This window comes from Xyrauchen texanus, chromosome 17 (genome assembly GCF_025860055.1).
Source record: "Xyrauchen texanus isolate HMW12.3.18 chromosome 17, RBS_HiC_50CHRs, whole genome shotgun sequence".
Lineage (NCBI taxonomy): Eukaryota > Metazoa > Chordata > Actinopteri > Cypriniformes > Catostomidae > Xyrauchen > Xyrauchen texanus.
This window is the reverse complement of record NC_068292.1, coordinates 20,689,549-20,704,588: the sequence shown is the minus strand read 5'-3', so window position 1 is coordinate 20,704,588 and position 15,040 is coordinate 20,689,549. Positions and strand designations below refer to the sequence as shown.

At 37.2% G+C, this 15,040-nt stretch overlaps 2 protein-coding genes across 4 annotated transcripts; one reads left to right on the top strand and one right to left on the bottom strand.

The window, feature by feature from the left end:
- Positions 1-578: 578 nt before the first annotated feature.
- On the bottom strand, positions 579-3,995 carry isoc2 (isochorismatase domain containing 2). The gene is made up of 7 exons (XM_052147606.1): positions 3,833-3,995; positions 3,504-3,691; positions 2,889-3,013; positions 2,198-2,410; positions 2,030-2,100; positions 1,329-1,446; positions 579-985 (listed from the first exon to the last, which is right to left on the bottom strand). Coding segments are annotated over exons 2-7 (594 nt in total). The 5' UTR covers positions 3,505-3,691; positions 3,833-3,995; the 3' UTR covers positions 579-919.
- Positions 3,996-4,047: 52 nt separating this feature from the next.
- On the top strand, positions 4,048-14,698 carry LOC127658355 (splicing factor U2AF 65 kDa subunit-like). 3 transcript variants are annotated; one of them, XR_007972377.1, is made up of 12 exons: positions 4,053-4,518; positions 8,487-8,637; positions 8,820-8,926; positions 9,046-9,197; positions 9,320-9,436; positions 9,545-9,683; positions 9,827-9,906; positions 11,615-11,737; positions 12,799-12,906; positions 13,022-13,273; positions 13,362-13,546; positions 13,858-14,698. XR_007972377.1 is itself a non-coding variant. In XM_052147605.1 (11 exons), exons 1-11 carry the CDS (start codon positions 4,470-4,472, stop codon positions 13,930-13,932), a joined length of 1,374 nt encoding a protein of 457 aa, XP_052003565.1. In that variant the 5' UTR covers positions 4,048-4,469; the 3' UTR covers positions 13,933-14,698. The 3 variants fall into 3 exon arrangements, 2 of the variants coding, with proteins under 2 accessions (XP_052003565.1, XP_052003562.1); XM_052147605.1 differs by lacking the exon at positions 13,362-13,546 and having other exon boundaries at positions 4,048-4,518; positions 13,022-13,294; XM_052147602.1 differs by having other exon boundaries at positions 4,054-4,518; positions 13,362-14,698.
- The last annotated feature ends 342 nt before the right edge of the window (positions 14,699-15,040 follow it).

The following is a 15,040-nucleotide window of genomic DNA, read 5'->3' as shown; positions in this document are numbered from 1 at the left end:
CCTGTTTCACTGCTGAAATAAGACAGGAGTGGAGCTGTAGGCGGGAACTCAGTGTAATAATTTCCATTCAGATTCTTTACATCCTGGTGCAGTTCACACTTCATACTTGGAGTGATTCTCAACCAAGGACATGTTTAACCCGTGGGGTACTTGTAAATATTTAGATTTAGCTTTTTGTTTTACTCCCATTAAAACAGAAAAATCAATAGATTGTTATACATTAATTTAGATTAATCTCATGTATTTAAGGGATGAAAACAAAACAATATTTGTAATGAATGCAAGTTTTATACATTTATGTGGGTGACACTCGTATAGCAGAACATGTAATATTTGCCCTCTTTTTAAGGCTTTAATACTATTAATGGTAATGCATGACATACAGTATAATATGTGTTAAATATGACACATTTTTGGTTTAGTTTAGAATGGAAAGAGCAATGAAATTGTATTCCTCGACTACCTGGGGGTAGATTCGGCTACCGAAAAGCCATAATGCATTGAGAAAAAAACAAATAAACATTAGTACAAAAGCCAGAAACTATATACTATTACAATGGTATTTATAATAACCCATTTATTCACACCATATGTATTAACAAACATGAAGTTACTATTATGGTACAAGAAGCTTTATTTTCTTTGTTGCATGTATTGCATGTATTGCATGTACAGAATACAATAGAAATGTACTCTTAATTTGAACTCTTTTAACTCTTTTTAGATTCCTAAATAGTGATTACTGACAAGTAATTACATGAAAACAGTGATTTGAAAAATGTAAATACGTGTTTCATTGTTTGAATATCTGAACATGTAAATGCATAGTTCATAGGAGTCCAACAAGACAGAGAGCAGTTTGTGCTGAGTTACAGTAATTTATGTAATCACGTCTATAGGGTGTGGTGTGTGAGTGGCCCTACAGAGAGCTGAAGAAGGCCAGTAGGCCTGTATCAGGGGAGGGGTGAGCCAACAGCTTCTGGATCTGTGTGCACAAACGAAAGACAGGTAACGACATGATCACAATAGCTGAACGTGATCTTATTCACCACATAATCCCAACCACCTGAGCACCTCCTCATACACTCTAGTTCACACAAACAGGCACACTCAAGGCTAACCAACAATTTCAACAAGACTCTTTAAAAAATCATATTTTCCATAATGTTTCTTAATCATGTACTTAGAAAGAAGGTATAGTTAAAAAAAAAAGCACAATAAAAGAAGCCAAGATGGATGGATGGCTGTATAGACAGATAGACAGACAGAGACAGACAGAGACAGACAGATAGATATATAAACAAACAGACAGATAGATAGATAGATACCTCTTTAAAGCTGGGGTGCTTGGCATCCTGCACTAGTTGCAATAAAGCTCCTTCTGTGGTGGTGAGAAACGCCCCACTCTGCTTCAGTCGTGACAGCGCAAAAAGCCGATCTGTCTGACTGAAAAACGACAGGCAGATATGCTTTCAACACCTTCACTATCACTTTAAGGCTTGACTTAATGGAGATCTACATGCGAACACTGTTTTTTTTGGAGCTTTAGAAAAATGCTTATAGAGGCCATCCATCACTGCTGAAAAATACTAGATTTGAGTTTGTGTTTGAATAGATAAGGGCGTGAGTCACATTAAGCTAGTTCTTCTTTTTAAGACATTAGTTATCTTACTTTGGTATTTTCATGTAATAATACCATGTGACGAGGAGGAGGATGGGCCGGGCTGTGATTATGCACGCCCGGCCCCCAATTGGGCTAATCTACCGAGGAGAGGGATAAATGCGGCAGAACGTGGCAGTTCGAGAGAGAGAGCCACATGCAGCTGCCATGTGTGTGTTTATGTTGTGTGTCTTTTTGTTTAAGTTCTTATTAAATATTGTTTTGACTGTTCAGCCAGTTCCCACTTCCTCCTTTCCGAACCTTAACCTTGTTACATACCTTCTTTAAGTTAAAGCAAAAATAAAACATCATAACCGATTTGTAATATGTTCTTAAGAAAAATCATGCAAAGATTTAAGTAATTTATACCTTCGAGAGGAGACGGCATCTGCAACAATATGAACCTCCATGCCCCGCTCCAGGAGATCATATGTTGTGCACTATAGTAGAACAAGAAACATAAAGATTGTGATCAGGAAATTATAATTGTGAAAATATCTGCTGAGGCACCAGTTTAAGCATTTTAACTGACATTACCGCGATGCACGCTTGAGCCTCAATGCCACACAGTATGACTTGCTGAGGATCTCCCAGACTCTTGAGCAAGCTATCCACACTCTCAGTCAGCATGGAAAAACTAGTCTTTGCATGAGGCTTCAAGCCCTCTGCCCCCAGCTCAGGCACCGTTGGGCCCAAACCTTTAGGATACTGCTCTGTCAAAATCTGGGGGATGCCCAAGATTCGACATCCCTGAGAGGGTATAAATATGGTTATAGTATAAATATGGTTCTGGGTGCCTGCCATTTACAAAGACAAATGCAACCAAGATGTAAATCGCTGAAATGAAACAATTAAACCTAATATAAAATGATTTTACACAACATTTATTCAAATTCACAAAAAATATTTTAAAACAGAACATGCTAATTAAACACTGACATGGCTGTCAGCGGATTTATTTGGAATTGATGTTAATCAGCCAATACAGATCATCTTAAAATGTCAAAATATTGTCTGCCTGGTTAATCATTCTGGTCTATAACTAAACACTATTTACACTATTATTTATGTGAAGATCAGCATCTGATCAATATACATCATAGATATAAAAGAAGATATCTGCCAAGATGCAGTAATGACAGCATATAATACAGTCTATAAAGGTGACAGAGATTGTGTTGTATGACAAACGCCAGCAGCTTTGATAAACTGAGGGTGCTGATTGTACCTGTAGCAATCTTGCAGCATTGCTCACAATGTTTGTGAACTGTAAAATACTGGGTCTGAACTTCTCCTGCATGTCACACAGTAACAGCACTGAGCCTTTGGTGGAGAGACTGCCAATTCTGGCCACTAAGGAGAGAACCATTTATTAATGTCTGATGTTGTATCCACCACTATGTGTATTTGTGCATAATCTAGACTGGTGTACTATAATACAAATTATGGGGATAAGTGTCTGACTGCACCACCTAAAGTTTTTTAGAGCCCAACAAAGAGTGTACAGCAAATCAGATACAACAAAGACCCGATGAGTTAATATACATGCAAAACCAGGTATTATCCACTTTTCAGCTAAATTAATATATTTTGTTTGAATTATATGCTTAATTGGGCAGTGCAAATTACGGATTGGGAATAACCTGAATGGAGGTAGTAACGCTTTAGCTGATGCAGATCTGAGCACTCGTGCACATTCCCGGTCTCAACGTTAGATGGCGTCTTTACTGTCTAAAAATGCCATCCAAGTAGGCAGCTCACTAGAATTTGTAAATGTAATTTGAGACACAGCAGTATAACAACATGAAAGTGAGCAGGAATGCATCAACAGTCATGTACTTACTATTTCCAATGCAATATGGGGGAGTATCGAGCCCCAAAGAAGTGAAGACAGTTGAGGTCACCGCTGCACAGTGGCTAGATGAGCTTTATGGAAGTGACCACCAACTCCTCTAAAACTGTTGAAACTCGCTCAAGTTTATGTGGTAACGAGTAGTCAACCACACACCACCAACACGCGTGACAGCAGCACTAAAACGTAAGTTCCTGGTTAGTGACGACGCGATATAACACAAAATGATATCCTAATCTATGTGTGTCCTTAAAATATATAATATCTTGATAAAAACGCAGCACGCGTCCAAATGAGAGCACACACTGCTGCTCACTTACCGCAAATGAACTTATCATCCGGCAGTGGGCGCCGTTAGATACACAACAAATACGTCGTTCAATCAGTGTTTATATTTGTGTATTTCTTGCACGGAAAACCCGTGCTTATGTTCATTCATTCACACGACCCCAGGAACAGCTGCTGTACTCGAGACGCTAATGATAGTTTATTTTTCGGCTTGAAATATGAAGTTAACCCGGAAGTGTTTGAGAGTGGCTATTGACCTTAGCGAGCGCTCTCTCATGGCCTTCACATTTCAGAGATTTTGTGGGGAATACTGGCTGCTGTTAGCGCACCTTTCAGGAATATATGAGCTCTTGCACGAGCAGAGCGCTCGTTTATCCCTCCTGCGCAGCTGTCGGTGCCTGTGTTTCTCGCGGTTTCTATGAATGCACGTTTCCCTCATGCTAGACTTTGTATGTGCTGGGCGCTTCTGGAAGACTTCAGCCCGACTCCTGCTGCTTTCATTAAACGTCGCTCTGCTTTCTCCACTGCGCAGCCTTCTCTAACAGAACCAGTGGTTTCTTAATTGCTTCACGCTTAGTGTGAACTTTTTGCGATATATTAGCAGTCACGGAGTTGCTAGCTATTAGCTAGCACGTTTCACTCGCAATCTCCTTTTTGGAGTCGCTGGAAATGTCAGATTTTGACGAGTTTGAGAGACAGCTGACCGAAAACAAGCAAGGTGAGAAATAAAATTCCGAGGCAAATTAGGGTTTGGGAATATGTTTTGGCTGATGTATTGTAATGATCAGTGAATGCAAGATATCCTCCAAACAAAACAAAAACAATCAAATGCAGTACTCAAATGCTTTGCAACCTGCCAAAACAATCCGAATCTGTCAGCTGCTTGTGCACAGAGGGTGTGGTTTCACAGAGAATGAGTTATGGTGTTTATGTACGCTGGGTTTCAAAAGTCTGTGTATCCACAAAGTCTTTCTAGCAAGTCAGTCCACTGTCGGCCATTTTTGGATGCTTTCGGGTGGCTATTTCCATTCATGACAGTGCAGCTCCTATCTATTGAATGGGGAGACACCGAAATCTCTCAACTGATCAATCTCAAACTGAACTGTTTATCAAGATTACGATCAAAGAACATATTTTAAATCAGCGATAAAATCCGACAAAACTGGTATCCTACATTGTGCTTCTTTACCTCAGATAACGCCAAAAAAGACGTAATTTTCCTATATTTTATAGCTAATGCGCACGCGCGTTCTAGAGTTGATTGAAAGGCGATGTCTGTATCTAAAATGTGATTGGCTCTTTAAACTAAGGCGGGACTTCATTTCTACATCCTTTGACCGTAGGACGCATCTTGGCTGGGCGTTCCAATTTCTTCCATTTAAATATAAAGTGGCCCGTCTCTGCTATATCATTTCTGGTATACACTGAAAATATAGAATTCAAAATCGAATTTGAACCTGAAAATGAACCGTGTTGTTTTTACAATATGTGCAGTTTCTACTCAAAATAGTCACTAATCAAATTGTGTCACATTTGTGACATTACATTGACTGTAAATTCAGACCATTTATATAAATGATATGGATTACTGGATTGCCCATGATGTCATAACAGTGAAGCCACTTTGCTGCCATATTGCTATGCCCAAACATTCCAATGTTACTTTAGACTTAACAAGAAATCATCTAATTTCAGCGAGTAAACATTAGTCATTCAATCACTGATTTTATATCTGATCCCTACAACACAAGCGTCATAAACGTAAAATGATTTATTTTAAGTCGGAAATTTGTCCTGTGTCTTGAAAGCCAGAGCGAGTTATGTATATCTACAGTAACTGTGTCCACCTCTAACAAACTTCATCAGCAAACAGATCAACTGAATGTAAACAAGTTCACTGAAACTGAGGGAAGATACAAACACACATTTTCATTATTTATTGTTATAATTGAAGCGTATGTTCAGAGTTACATGTTTTATGTTTGTATTAAAAAGTGCCTTGTTCTCATGGTCGCTTGAATAGGAGCACTCTCTCACGCACAGCGCCTGAGGGAGACACGCAAAGCAAAGTTGGTTAAAATTAAACTGATATGGTTTTACTGGAAGACAATGAATTAAATTGACTACTGAGAGCGCTTCAATGTGAAAACAAACAAATCCTGGGCATTTAATGAAATATTCAGAGTCGAACCAGATGTACTAATCAGAGGCTGTATTAAACTTTTTTTTTTTTTTTTTTTTTTTTTTTTTTTTAGAAACATTGAAAGATAATTCCAAATACTGTCTGTTAATTTGGATAACAAAGATGAAAAACATTTCAACCAAGCCTTTGTTTCATTAATCATCTTTACAAGGTTCATATCTCATGTCGTGCTGTGAGTGTCTGTGAATGAGGAGAGAGAGAGAGTTGTGTGAGTGAGAAGGCAGCACTTGTTAATGCAGAAATAATGCAGTTACGTACCTCAAATCTGAAGATTATTAAATGGAACCTATTATGACCAAACATCCTCTTTTCATGAATGTTTCCCCTTTTTTTTCTTCTTTTTGAACCCTAAAGCAACCAGTAGGGATTTCTAGATTCCCTAAATGTCCGTGATTTGGCTGTTTTCATAATGAACTGCTCAATAAAAATGTAATTAAATCTTGCGCATCATATACATGAGTTCTCCCCCTTACACACACATACAGAGTGTGTGCAGAGAAAGCAAGAGCCCAGAAATTTTACCATTTAAATATGTGTAATTGTGTACTTAACTATTCAGGGATTGCCGTCGAACCCGAATGTCCACACGCAGCCTTTAGTGAGAAAGGGATTTACGTTAAGTAAACGCATTTGTTAGTGGTAATATAATGCTTGGTAATTGGAATAAGCTGCGAAGCGGATGTAGCATCCGCATTGGACGAACACACTAAGAATAATGGGTTATTTCGCTGCCTGTGTTTTAGACTCTTTGTACCATTTTCAAATCCTGCTTGGATAACATGGATTTTGCACAAACCCATACTTTCGTTAAAAGAAAAATAGGGAATTTCCAAATACTATTACATTAATGCAAAATACAAGCATTTTCACAACATGACTTTAACTTAACTGTATGTAGAAATAAACCAGGTTATTATTGATTACACAGATAGGTCACACAAAAATTAAAATTCCCCCATCATTAAATCAACCCCATGCCATCCCAATGCATTACTTCTGCTGAACACAACGATTTTGAGAAGAAACGTTCAACTCTGTAGATCCATACAATCAATTTAAGTGAATGGGTACCAACATTTTGAAGCACTAAAAGCACATACAGGCAGCATAAAAGTAATCCACATGAATCCAGTGGTCTTCTGAAGCGATATTTGGGAAACGGATGGATTTGTGTTTTAATTCTTTAAACTCCACTGTCACGTTCCTCCTCTTTTTTTTTGATTTTGGCAATTCACATTCTTTGTGTATATTGTCACCTGCTGGGCAAGGTGGAGAAGTTATGGAGGATGAAACCTGCAAAAATAATAAATAAATAAATGTAATAATAAGAAAATAAAGGAATAAATGTCTTGATAAAACAAATATAATTAGTTTTTAATTAAATGTATTGCTGATTTGATTATTTTATGACTTTTTTTCCTTTTAATTATTATTTTCTCTTTTTATTTTCATTCTTCACAAAAATCTTTCACATTTATAAAAAAACTTTATGCGTTCATTTATTTTTATATTTATTTATACCCACATGTATTTATTTCCATATTTAAATATTCCCACATTTATTTTTGTATTTATTCTTACATTTCTGTCTCTTGTATGATAATTATGTGGGCGGGTCCTGCTTTCCATTGGTTTATCGTAGATTGAAGCATGTGCTCAATTAATCTTGACTTGTTTTGATCTGACGTTAGGTCATAGCCAAATAAAATAAAAATACAGCTGATGCTTCACATGTATCTAGATAGTTGTGCAACTTAGCGAATGAAGTCGATAACCACACATCAAATGACTATTTTATTTAGAGTAGAGGTGCTTATTGATGTTTTAGGAGAGCTGTTTGACTATAATATAAAAATAAATGAACACAAAAATAAAAAAATTAAAACAATGCAAAATAAATAAATAAAAGTTAAATAATAAAAAGAATGTTAAAAAATACAGAAAATAATAAAGAAAAAAGTCATACAGTAATAAATTCTGGAATCAATTGAATTAAAAACTAATTATATTTGTTTTATCAAGACATTTATTCCATTATTTATTTTCTTATACATTTATTTATTATTTTTGCAGGTTTGGGCCTCCATAGAATTTATTGTAAAAAAGGATTTAAATAACCTACACCTATCATATTGCTTTTGAAGACATCGATTAACCACTGGAGTTTTAAGGATTACTTTTATACTGCCTTTAATTGCATTTTGGGGTTTCAAAGTTCTGGCCACCATTCAATTGCATTGTATGAACCTACAGAGCTGAAATATTCTCCTAAAATCTTTGTTTGTGTTCTGCAAACGATGGGGATGCATGAGAGTTAGTAAATGATGCAAGTATTTTCATTTTTGGGCAAACAATTTCTTTAATAGAAGAGCTGTTTGAATGAACATTTAATACAAACATTGAATTGTAGGGAGTGTTGAATTTGTTCATGTTTTCTCTTCTTTCTCTTTTTTTTTTTTTTTTTTTCCAATTTGTATGTAAAGCGGACAGGGACAAGGAGAACAAGCACCACCGACATAGTGGCTCTAGAAGTCGCAGCAGAGACCGAGACAGAAAGAGAAGGAGCCGGGACAGAGAAAGGAGAGGCAGTCGAGAACATCATGGTGATAGCAAAGACCGCAGACACAGACGCAGGTATGTGGAGAATTGTGGATTGTTGAAATTATTGGGGATATTTTTTACACCAGCAGATTCTGCAGAAACATTCTGCTGCTTTTAGCGTTCACTAAAGACTTTTCAAGTGCCCTCTGGGGTGTCTCTAGATTTCAGAATATCATTGATTGTGTCTGTGGTGATTTATCTTTCTGTCTATGCAGCCGCTCCCCACACCGTGAGAAGAAAAAGATTAAAGTGAAAAAGTATTGGGATGTTCCTCCTCCTGGTTTTGAACACATCACACCCATGCAGTACAAAGCAATGCAAGGTGAATGTCTGTCTCTCTCTTTCTTTCTTTCTCTCTCTCTCTCTCTCTCTCTCTCTCTCTCTCTCTCGCTCTCTTTTCCATCCTCCCATATGTCTAAAATCCTTATAATTTGGATTTAGCTGCTGGTCAGATTCCGGCTACTGCTTTGCTGCCCACAATGACCCCTGAGGGTCTATCTGTGACCCCAACACCTGTTCCCGTTGTGGGCAGCCAAATGACCCGACAGGCTCGACGGCTGTATGTGGGAAACATACCATTTGGCATCACAGAGGTGAGGTTTATCATCTTTGACATTCATAATCATGTTTTCTGAAGTTGCTCTGAGTTGCTTTTTCTCAACCCTTGTAATTGTTCTTTGGTATGATAAAAGTATTGTTCTCTAATCTCTGATAGGAGTCTATGATGGACTTCTTCAATGCTCAGATGCGTTTGGGTGGTCTTACTCAGGCCCCAGGTAACCCTGTCCTTGCTGTACAGATCAACCAGGACAAGAACTTTGCCTTTCTTGAGGTCAGTCTTTGTTCAGAACAGTAGAACTAATTTTATAGGTCCTCACAAAAGCTTTTAGAAGTTTCAAAAACATAATGAAAACATTATTTTTATGTTGTGGTAATATAGTTTCGTTCAGTGGATGAGACCACACAGGCCATGGCGTTTGATGGCATAATTTTCCAGGGTCAGAGTCTGAAGATTCGTAGACCTCATGACTACCAACCTCTACCAGGCATGAGTGAAAATCCCAGTGTCTATGTCCCAGGCATGTCTCTCTTATGCTTTTTCAATTCTCTTATGTTCAAGCTTTTGCATTAATGGCCAGAGCTCAAGCTTTCACTCTCTCGCCAGTGATTATTTTGTGTTCAAGCTTGAGTATAGAGTGATTTAATTATTCTCTCTCTGTAGGCGTCGTTTCCACAGTGGTGCCGGATTCAGCCCATAAGCTCTTCATTGGCGGTCTGCCAAACTACCTCAACGATGACCAGGTTTGTGTCAGAATGACATTTTGTTGCAACACTTTCATGTCTCTGACAAAATTGTCACTGTCATAGTGCTCACTTAACAGTCATGATTGTAAATTGGGTAGAGATTTACCAGTACTTTTTAGTTACCTCATGATCGAGATGTTTTGACAAACTATTTGCTTGACTTGACATTGCACGCATCCTGGAAAACCTGGAATTTTCCAATGCAGTTTTCCAGTCATGGGAAAAAAAAAATAAATCTTGGAAAATAATTATTTGTCCTGGAAAATATTTTAGTGAATTAATCCCTGTCACATACATCATCTGCTCTCATCTCGTCTTCGCTCTGACTAAATAGTTGATTTGTGTTAACCAAAAAAAAAAAAAAACATTTTAGTTGTAAATGCTGACGGACGACTGATTGTTTTTTAACATTTCTTATTAATTTATACCCTGGGTTTATAGTGTGGTGATTCGGCCTTAATACATCAGGATGGGAATTCATTTTCAATAATTCAATGATCTGAGTCAGCTTATACCATGGTCATCACATGTAGTATGCAGAAAACATGGACAGAGCCACGGATCGAGTCATAAAAATGGCATTAGCTGTAAAATGCAGAGAGTCATGAATTGTGACATATTTGGATGAAAATGAATGTTGAATGCACAATTAATCAAATAAAAATTGGGATATGTTCTATTGTGATAATTAAACTGCAAAAGTATGTGATTTCATTAAATAATTATATAATCTGCAAGTCGTGCGCACTTCAAAATGAATGTGTGAAGCTGGGTTTTCATACACTGAAAACACCTCATAATGATCTCTGTGTGTGTGTGTGTGTGTGTGTGTGTGTGTGTGTGTGTGTTATTTGTGTGTGTGTGTGTGAGAGAGATAACAGTGAGTAGAGCATTCTAAAGTGTGCAGCACATACAGACTATGTATTTGTTTAATTAAATCATAGCTTTACCGGGATTAGTAAGCACAATGGAATATATTGCAAATTGCTTATCCGGAGGTGAGAAACTTCCATCAAAAACACATTAACGTCAAAATGAAAGCTCGATTTAAATGGACGCAGTGTGTTTTTGCTTAAATATTTCACTTGTTGGGCACAAATGTCCTAGAAATGTTCTGGAAAATTGTGTCTTGAAAAGAGTGGTAACCCTGGCAATGTTTTGTGGATGTGTGGTCCTTGACCCCTAATAGAAGCATCAGTGAAAGACCATTAAATTCTAGACGCAGAGCAACCAATGAAACAGAACCCAGGTGTCTCAACACTACTAAGCATCTTAAAAACGTGGCACTTCTGTGCAGGACGCTGGGGGGAAAAAAAAGCAAGACACAATAGTCAAAGATCCCCTTCTAATGCATATTTGCATAGAAAAACAATTTAAAAAGTCATGCAAATAAAGTGTTTTGTGTCATGCTTTACAAGGTGCTCAATAAAAAAAATCGTATCCCCTTAAAACAAAAGCAACCTTGAAGGTTTGAATTGCAGCTGATAGACATTGTGATTCATTGGCAGGTTCTAAAATTCAGGCCTTTTATTCAGTTCACCTTTCTCATTTCGGATAGCATTTTTCTTTCTTTACTGTAACTTATAAAATTGTAATTTATTTGTATTAAAGGAGCTTGTGGATCAGTATTTACATATTTTATTTCTTGTGACTCTAAGAGCCACTCTAAATTTTAATCTGAAAGATGATTTCCTCTGTTCTACAGGTGAAGGAACTGCTTACATCCTTTGGTCCCCTGAAGGCTTTTAACCTGGTGAAAGACAGCGCTACAGGTCTCTCAAAGGGCTATGCCTTCTGTGAATATGTTGACGTCAATATCAGTGACCAGGTGATGTAGAAAAAACACAGATTAATATTCCAACCTCCTTTAGATCTAAATGTTGTAAGCTTTAAAGGGATAGTTCACTCAAAAATGAAAATTCTCATTACATTCACACCCTCTTTCTTCACCAGAGCACATTTGAAGAAAAATAGAATAATATATTAGCTCTGTAGGTCCTTAAAATGCAAGTGAATTTAGTTTTCTCTTTTAAAGATCAAAAAATCACAGTCAGCATAAACGTCATCCATACGACTCCAGTGGTTAAAGTAATGTCTTCTAAAGCAACATGATCACTTTTGGTGTGAAAAATATAAATATTTTAGTACTTTCTAAATATAAAACATTGCATCCATTAGTCTTCACAAGAGGGTGGAGTCCAAGTGGTCTCTTGTTTGACATATTCGCATTGCGATGATAACTGAGGTAATCTTACGCTCTCCACTTGGTTGAGACATCCAGGATAAGCACACAAATGCACCATTATGTGTAAAGAAACAAATACAGGTCTAAACCAAAACCAACCAAGCTACTCTACAGCGTTCCTCATCACTAGTAAAGAGCGCTGCTGTTATGTAAGTTCTTGCTTGTTACAAATGTCAATGCGATTACGCATACTGCCGCACAACGGAATTTTGATTTAGAGATTAAAAAAGTACTTAAATATTTATTATTTTTGCACCAAAAGTGTTAGTTTAGAAGACATTAATTCAACCACTTGAGTCATATCTATGACGTTTATGCTGACTGTCAGTGATTTATTTATTTATTTACTTTGAGATTCAGAAGAGAAATCTACATACACTTGCATTTAAAGAAACGGATGAGCTAAGCTATTTTTCTTCAAATGTGTTCTGGTGAAGAAAGAAAGTCACACACATCTGAGATATCTTGATGTTGAGTAAATAATGAGATAATATTTTTGTGAACTATCCCTTTAAATACATATAGAGTTTAATCACTCTGCAAATAACATAACTTACAACATTATTAAACGTCATGGGCTAGAATAGAGACTAAGTTGTGGCGTATCAGAGCGGTTGATTGACACCCATATTAACCTCTCCAAGGCACACTGTTCACTATCACAGGCCATCGCGGGGCTAAATGGCATGCAGCTGGGTGACAAGAAACTCTTGGTCCAAAGAGCAAGTGTCGGCTCCAAGAACACCACACTGGTGAGGGAGTATTTGTACAACTTGAGTACCTTCATCTTTTGCTGAACACTGATGTTCTACATGTAGATTAGAGATTGTGAATAATGGATCTTTTCATTTCCCACTTTCTCTGAAGACTGGGGTAAACCAGACTCCAGTGACCTTACAAGTTCCAGGTCTTATGAACAGCTCAGTGACTCAAATGGGAGGCATTCCCACAGAGGTATTGTGTCTGATGAACATGGTGGCACCGGAGGAGCTGCTGGATGATGAAGAGTATGAGGAAATCGTAGAAGACGTCAGGGACGAGTGCTCCAAATATGGCCAGGTCAAGAGCATCGAGATCCCACGACCTGTTGATGGCTTAGAAGTTCCTGGCACTGGAAAGGTTCAACACCTACTTGAAAATGTGAATGTAAAATTTGAAATTAAACCGTTAAACCGTGCTGTTTGTTTTGCTTTTTCCTTTGTCCCAGATCTTTGTGGAGTTTATGTCAGTGTTTGACTCCCAGAAGGCCATGCAAGGATTAACAGGAAGGAAATTCGCCAACAGAGTGGTGGTGACTAAATACTGTGACCCTGATTCCTACCACCGTCGAGACTTCTGGTAGAGATGGGACAGAATAAAGAGTGAGAGAGACATAGAGACGCAACTCAGATGGTGTGAACTCAATCTCTCGGAAAACCCTTATTTCGTAGATTTATGAGGTCTGCGAGGGTGTGAGCATTTTTTTAAAAGCCTAGCAGACTAAAAACAGTGCACCAATTATATGTGATGGTTTACAATTATGACAAAGACAATATTCAATTATGTGCAAAGCTTTAACATGGGAAATCAGACGGTACCATTTCAAAGTATACAGAAAAGATTAAATTAGACATGCCACTAAACTTCTATCTTAATTTTGGGCCATAATGTTTTTTGTGTAAATGTTTTCTCAGTGTTAAATACCTATTCTATTATCTGTACAGCTCACACACTTTGAGCCAGACTGGTCAGATAGGAGTGAGAGAGGAGGATGTAATGCAGTGAGTGAAGGAAGCTGAGAGCCACGATGACAACAAAAATTAATGTTACACTCAGAAAACGAGGAGGTGAGATGGGCTACTTGAGGAGATAATTCTTTGTCTTTGGGTTATGGTTTTGATTTAGGCTGAGAACGAATGCTTTCGTGTACTGTAGAGGTTAAATGTGTGACGCAAGAGGACATTCTGGGTCTCTTCTTGACACCATACATGTATGAGGTAAGGCGACTGGAATCATATAGTTGGTGAATTTTACCAATTATGTCTACTGTCTTTCTCACCTCCTCCAATCCTCTTTCCTTTCCTTTAACCATTTCATCCTTTTATATTAGGTGTACTGTTTCTTGTGAATTCCACTTTCCTGGCCTCATCTTACCAAATTTGTACACGGTGAAAAATAATCTTCTCTTTTTTTAATTTTATTTGTTTTATTATAAATTCTGTATCTGTCAACTACTGTTTTTGTTTTTTTCCAACTGTAATGAGTTGATTTAATACAGTGTGTTTATGTATGAGGACTAGGAAAAATTAACTGGTGAAATAAACTCAATGCATTTGAATTAAACACATTGCATCTGTTCTGCCAGCAGATAGTGCTAATAGGTCTGGTTATCCTGCACTACACAATTCAGAGTGGTGTAGCTCTGATACAGATTTTAAGTATTTTGAGTAATGGGTCAGTCAGAATTTAGTCTGTTTTTAGACTGTGGGGCCATTATTTGGGGGAGTGTATGTTCATGTTTTTCTCAAATTGAATAATAAACCAGGAAAAAAAATATCAGTGGAAATATGTTGGATGCTGATTTCAAATTTGTATGAATGGTCTTAAAATGAAGTATTGCAAAACAAAAGTAGAGAGCTCAATTAGCTTTGCAATCCAGGAGACTAAACTGAATATATTCCTCTGGTAGAATATTTTTTATTGGGTGGGTAATTTAAAGAGAAGTATATTAATTATCTCATTACATTTGATAGCAGTCCATTAATTAATTTAACTGCTTAAGAAGCATCTATGAATACAAATATTTTTTTTTATTAAATAGAAAACCCCTTTCACCATGTAAAATACCGGCTTCCTGTGTGTTAGCCTTGGATGGCACACCCACGTACTGTTTACTGACCGGCTGAA

What these genes read in the sequence shown, in the direction of transcription:
- isoc2 (XM_052147606.1), bottom strand. An exon ending in ATGCTGCAAGATTGCTACAG is followed by an intron (nt 2,411 to 2,888) that starts GTACAATCAGCA and finishes ATACCCTCTCAG; the next exon opens with GGATGTCGAATCTTGGGCAT. An exon ending in GATGCCGTCTCCTCTCGAAG is followed by an intron (nt 1,447 to 2,029) that starts GTATAAATTACT and finishes GTCGTTTTTCAG; the next exon opens with TCAGACAGATCGGCTTTTTG.
- LOC127658355 (XM_052147602.1), top strand. Translation starts at nt 4,470, where the DNA reads ATGTCAGATTTTGACGAGTTTGAGAGACAGCTGACCGAAAACAAGCAA. An exon ending in GCTGACCGAAAACAAGCAAG is followed by an intron (nt 4,519 to 8,486) that starts GTGAGAAATAAA and finishes TTGTATGTAAAG; the next exon opens with CGGACAGGGACAAGGAGAAC. An exon ending in TACCATTTGGCATCACAGAG is followed by an intron (nt 9,198 to 9,319) that starts GTGAGGTTTATC and finishes AATCTCTGATAG; the next exon opens with GAGTCTATGATGGACTTCTT.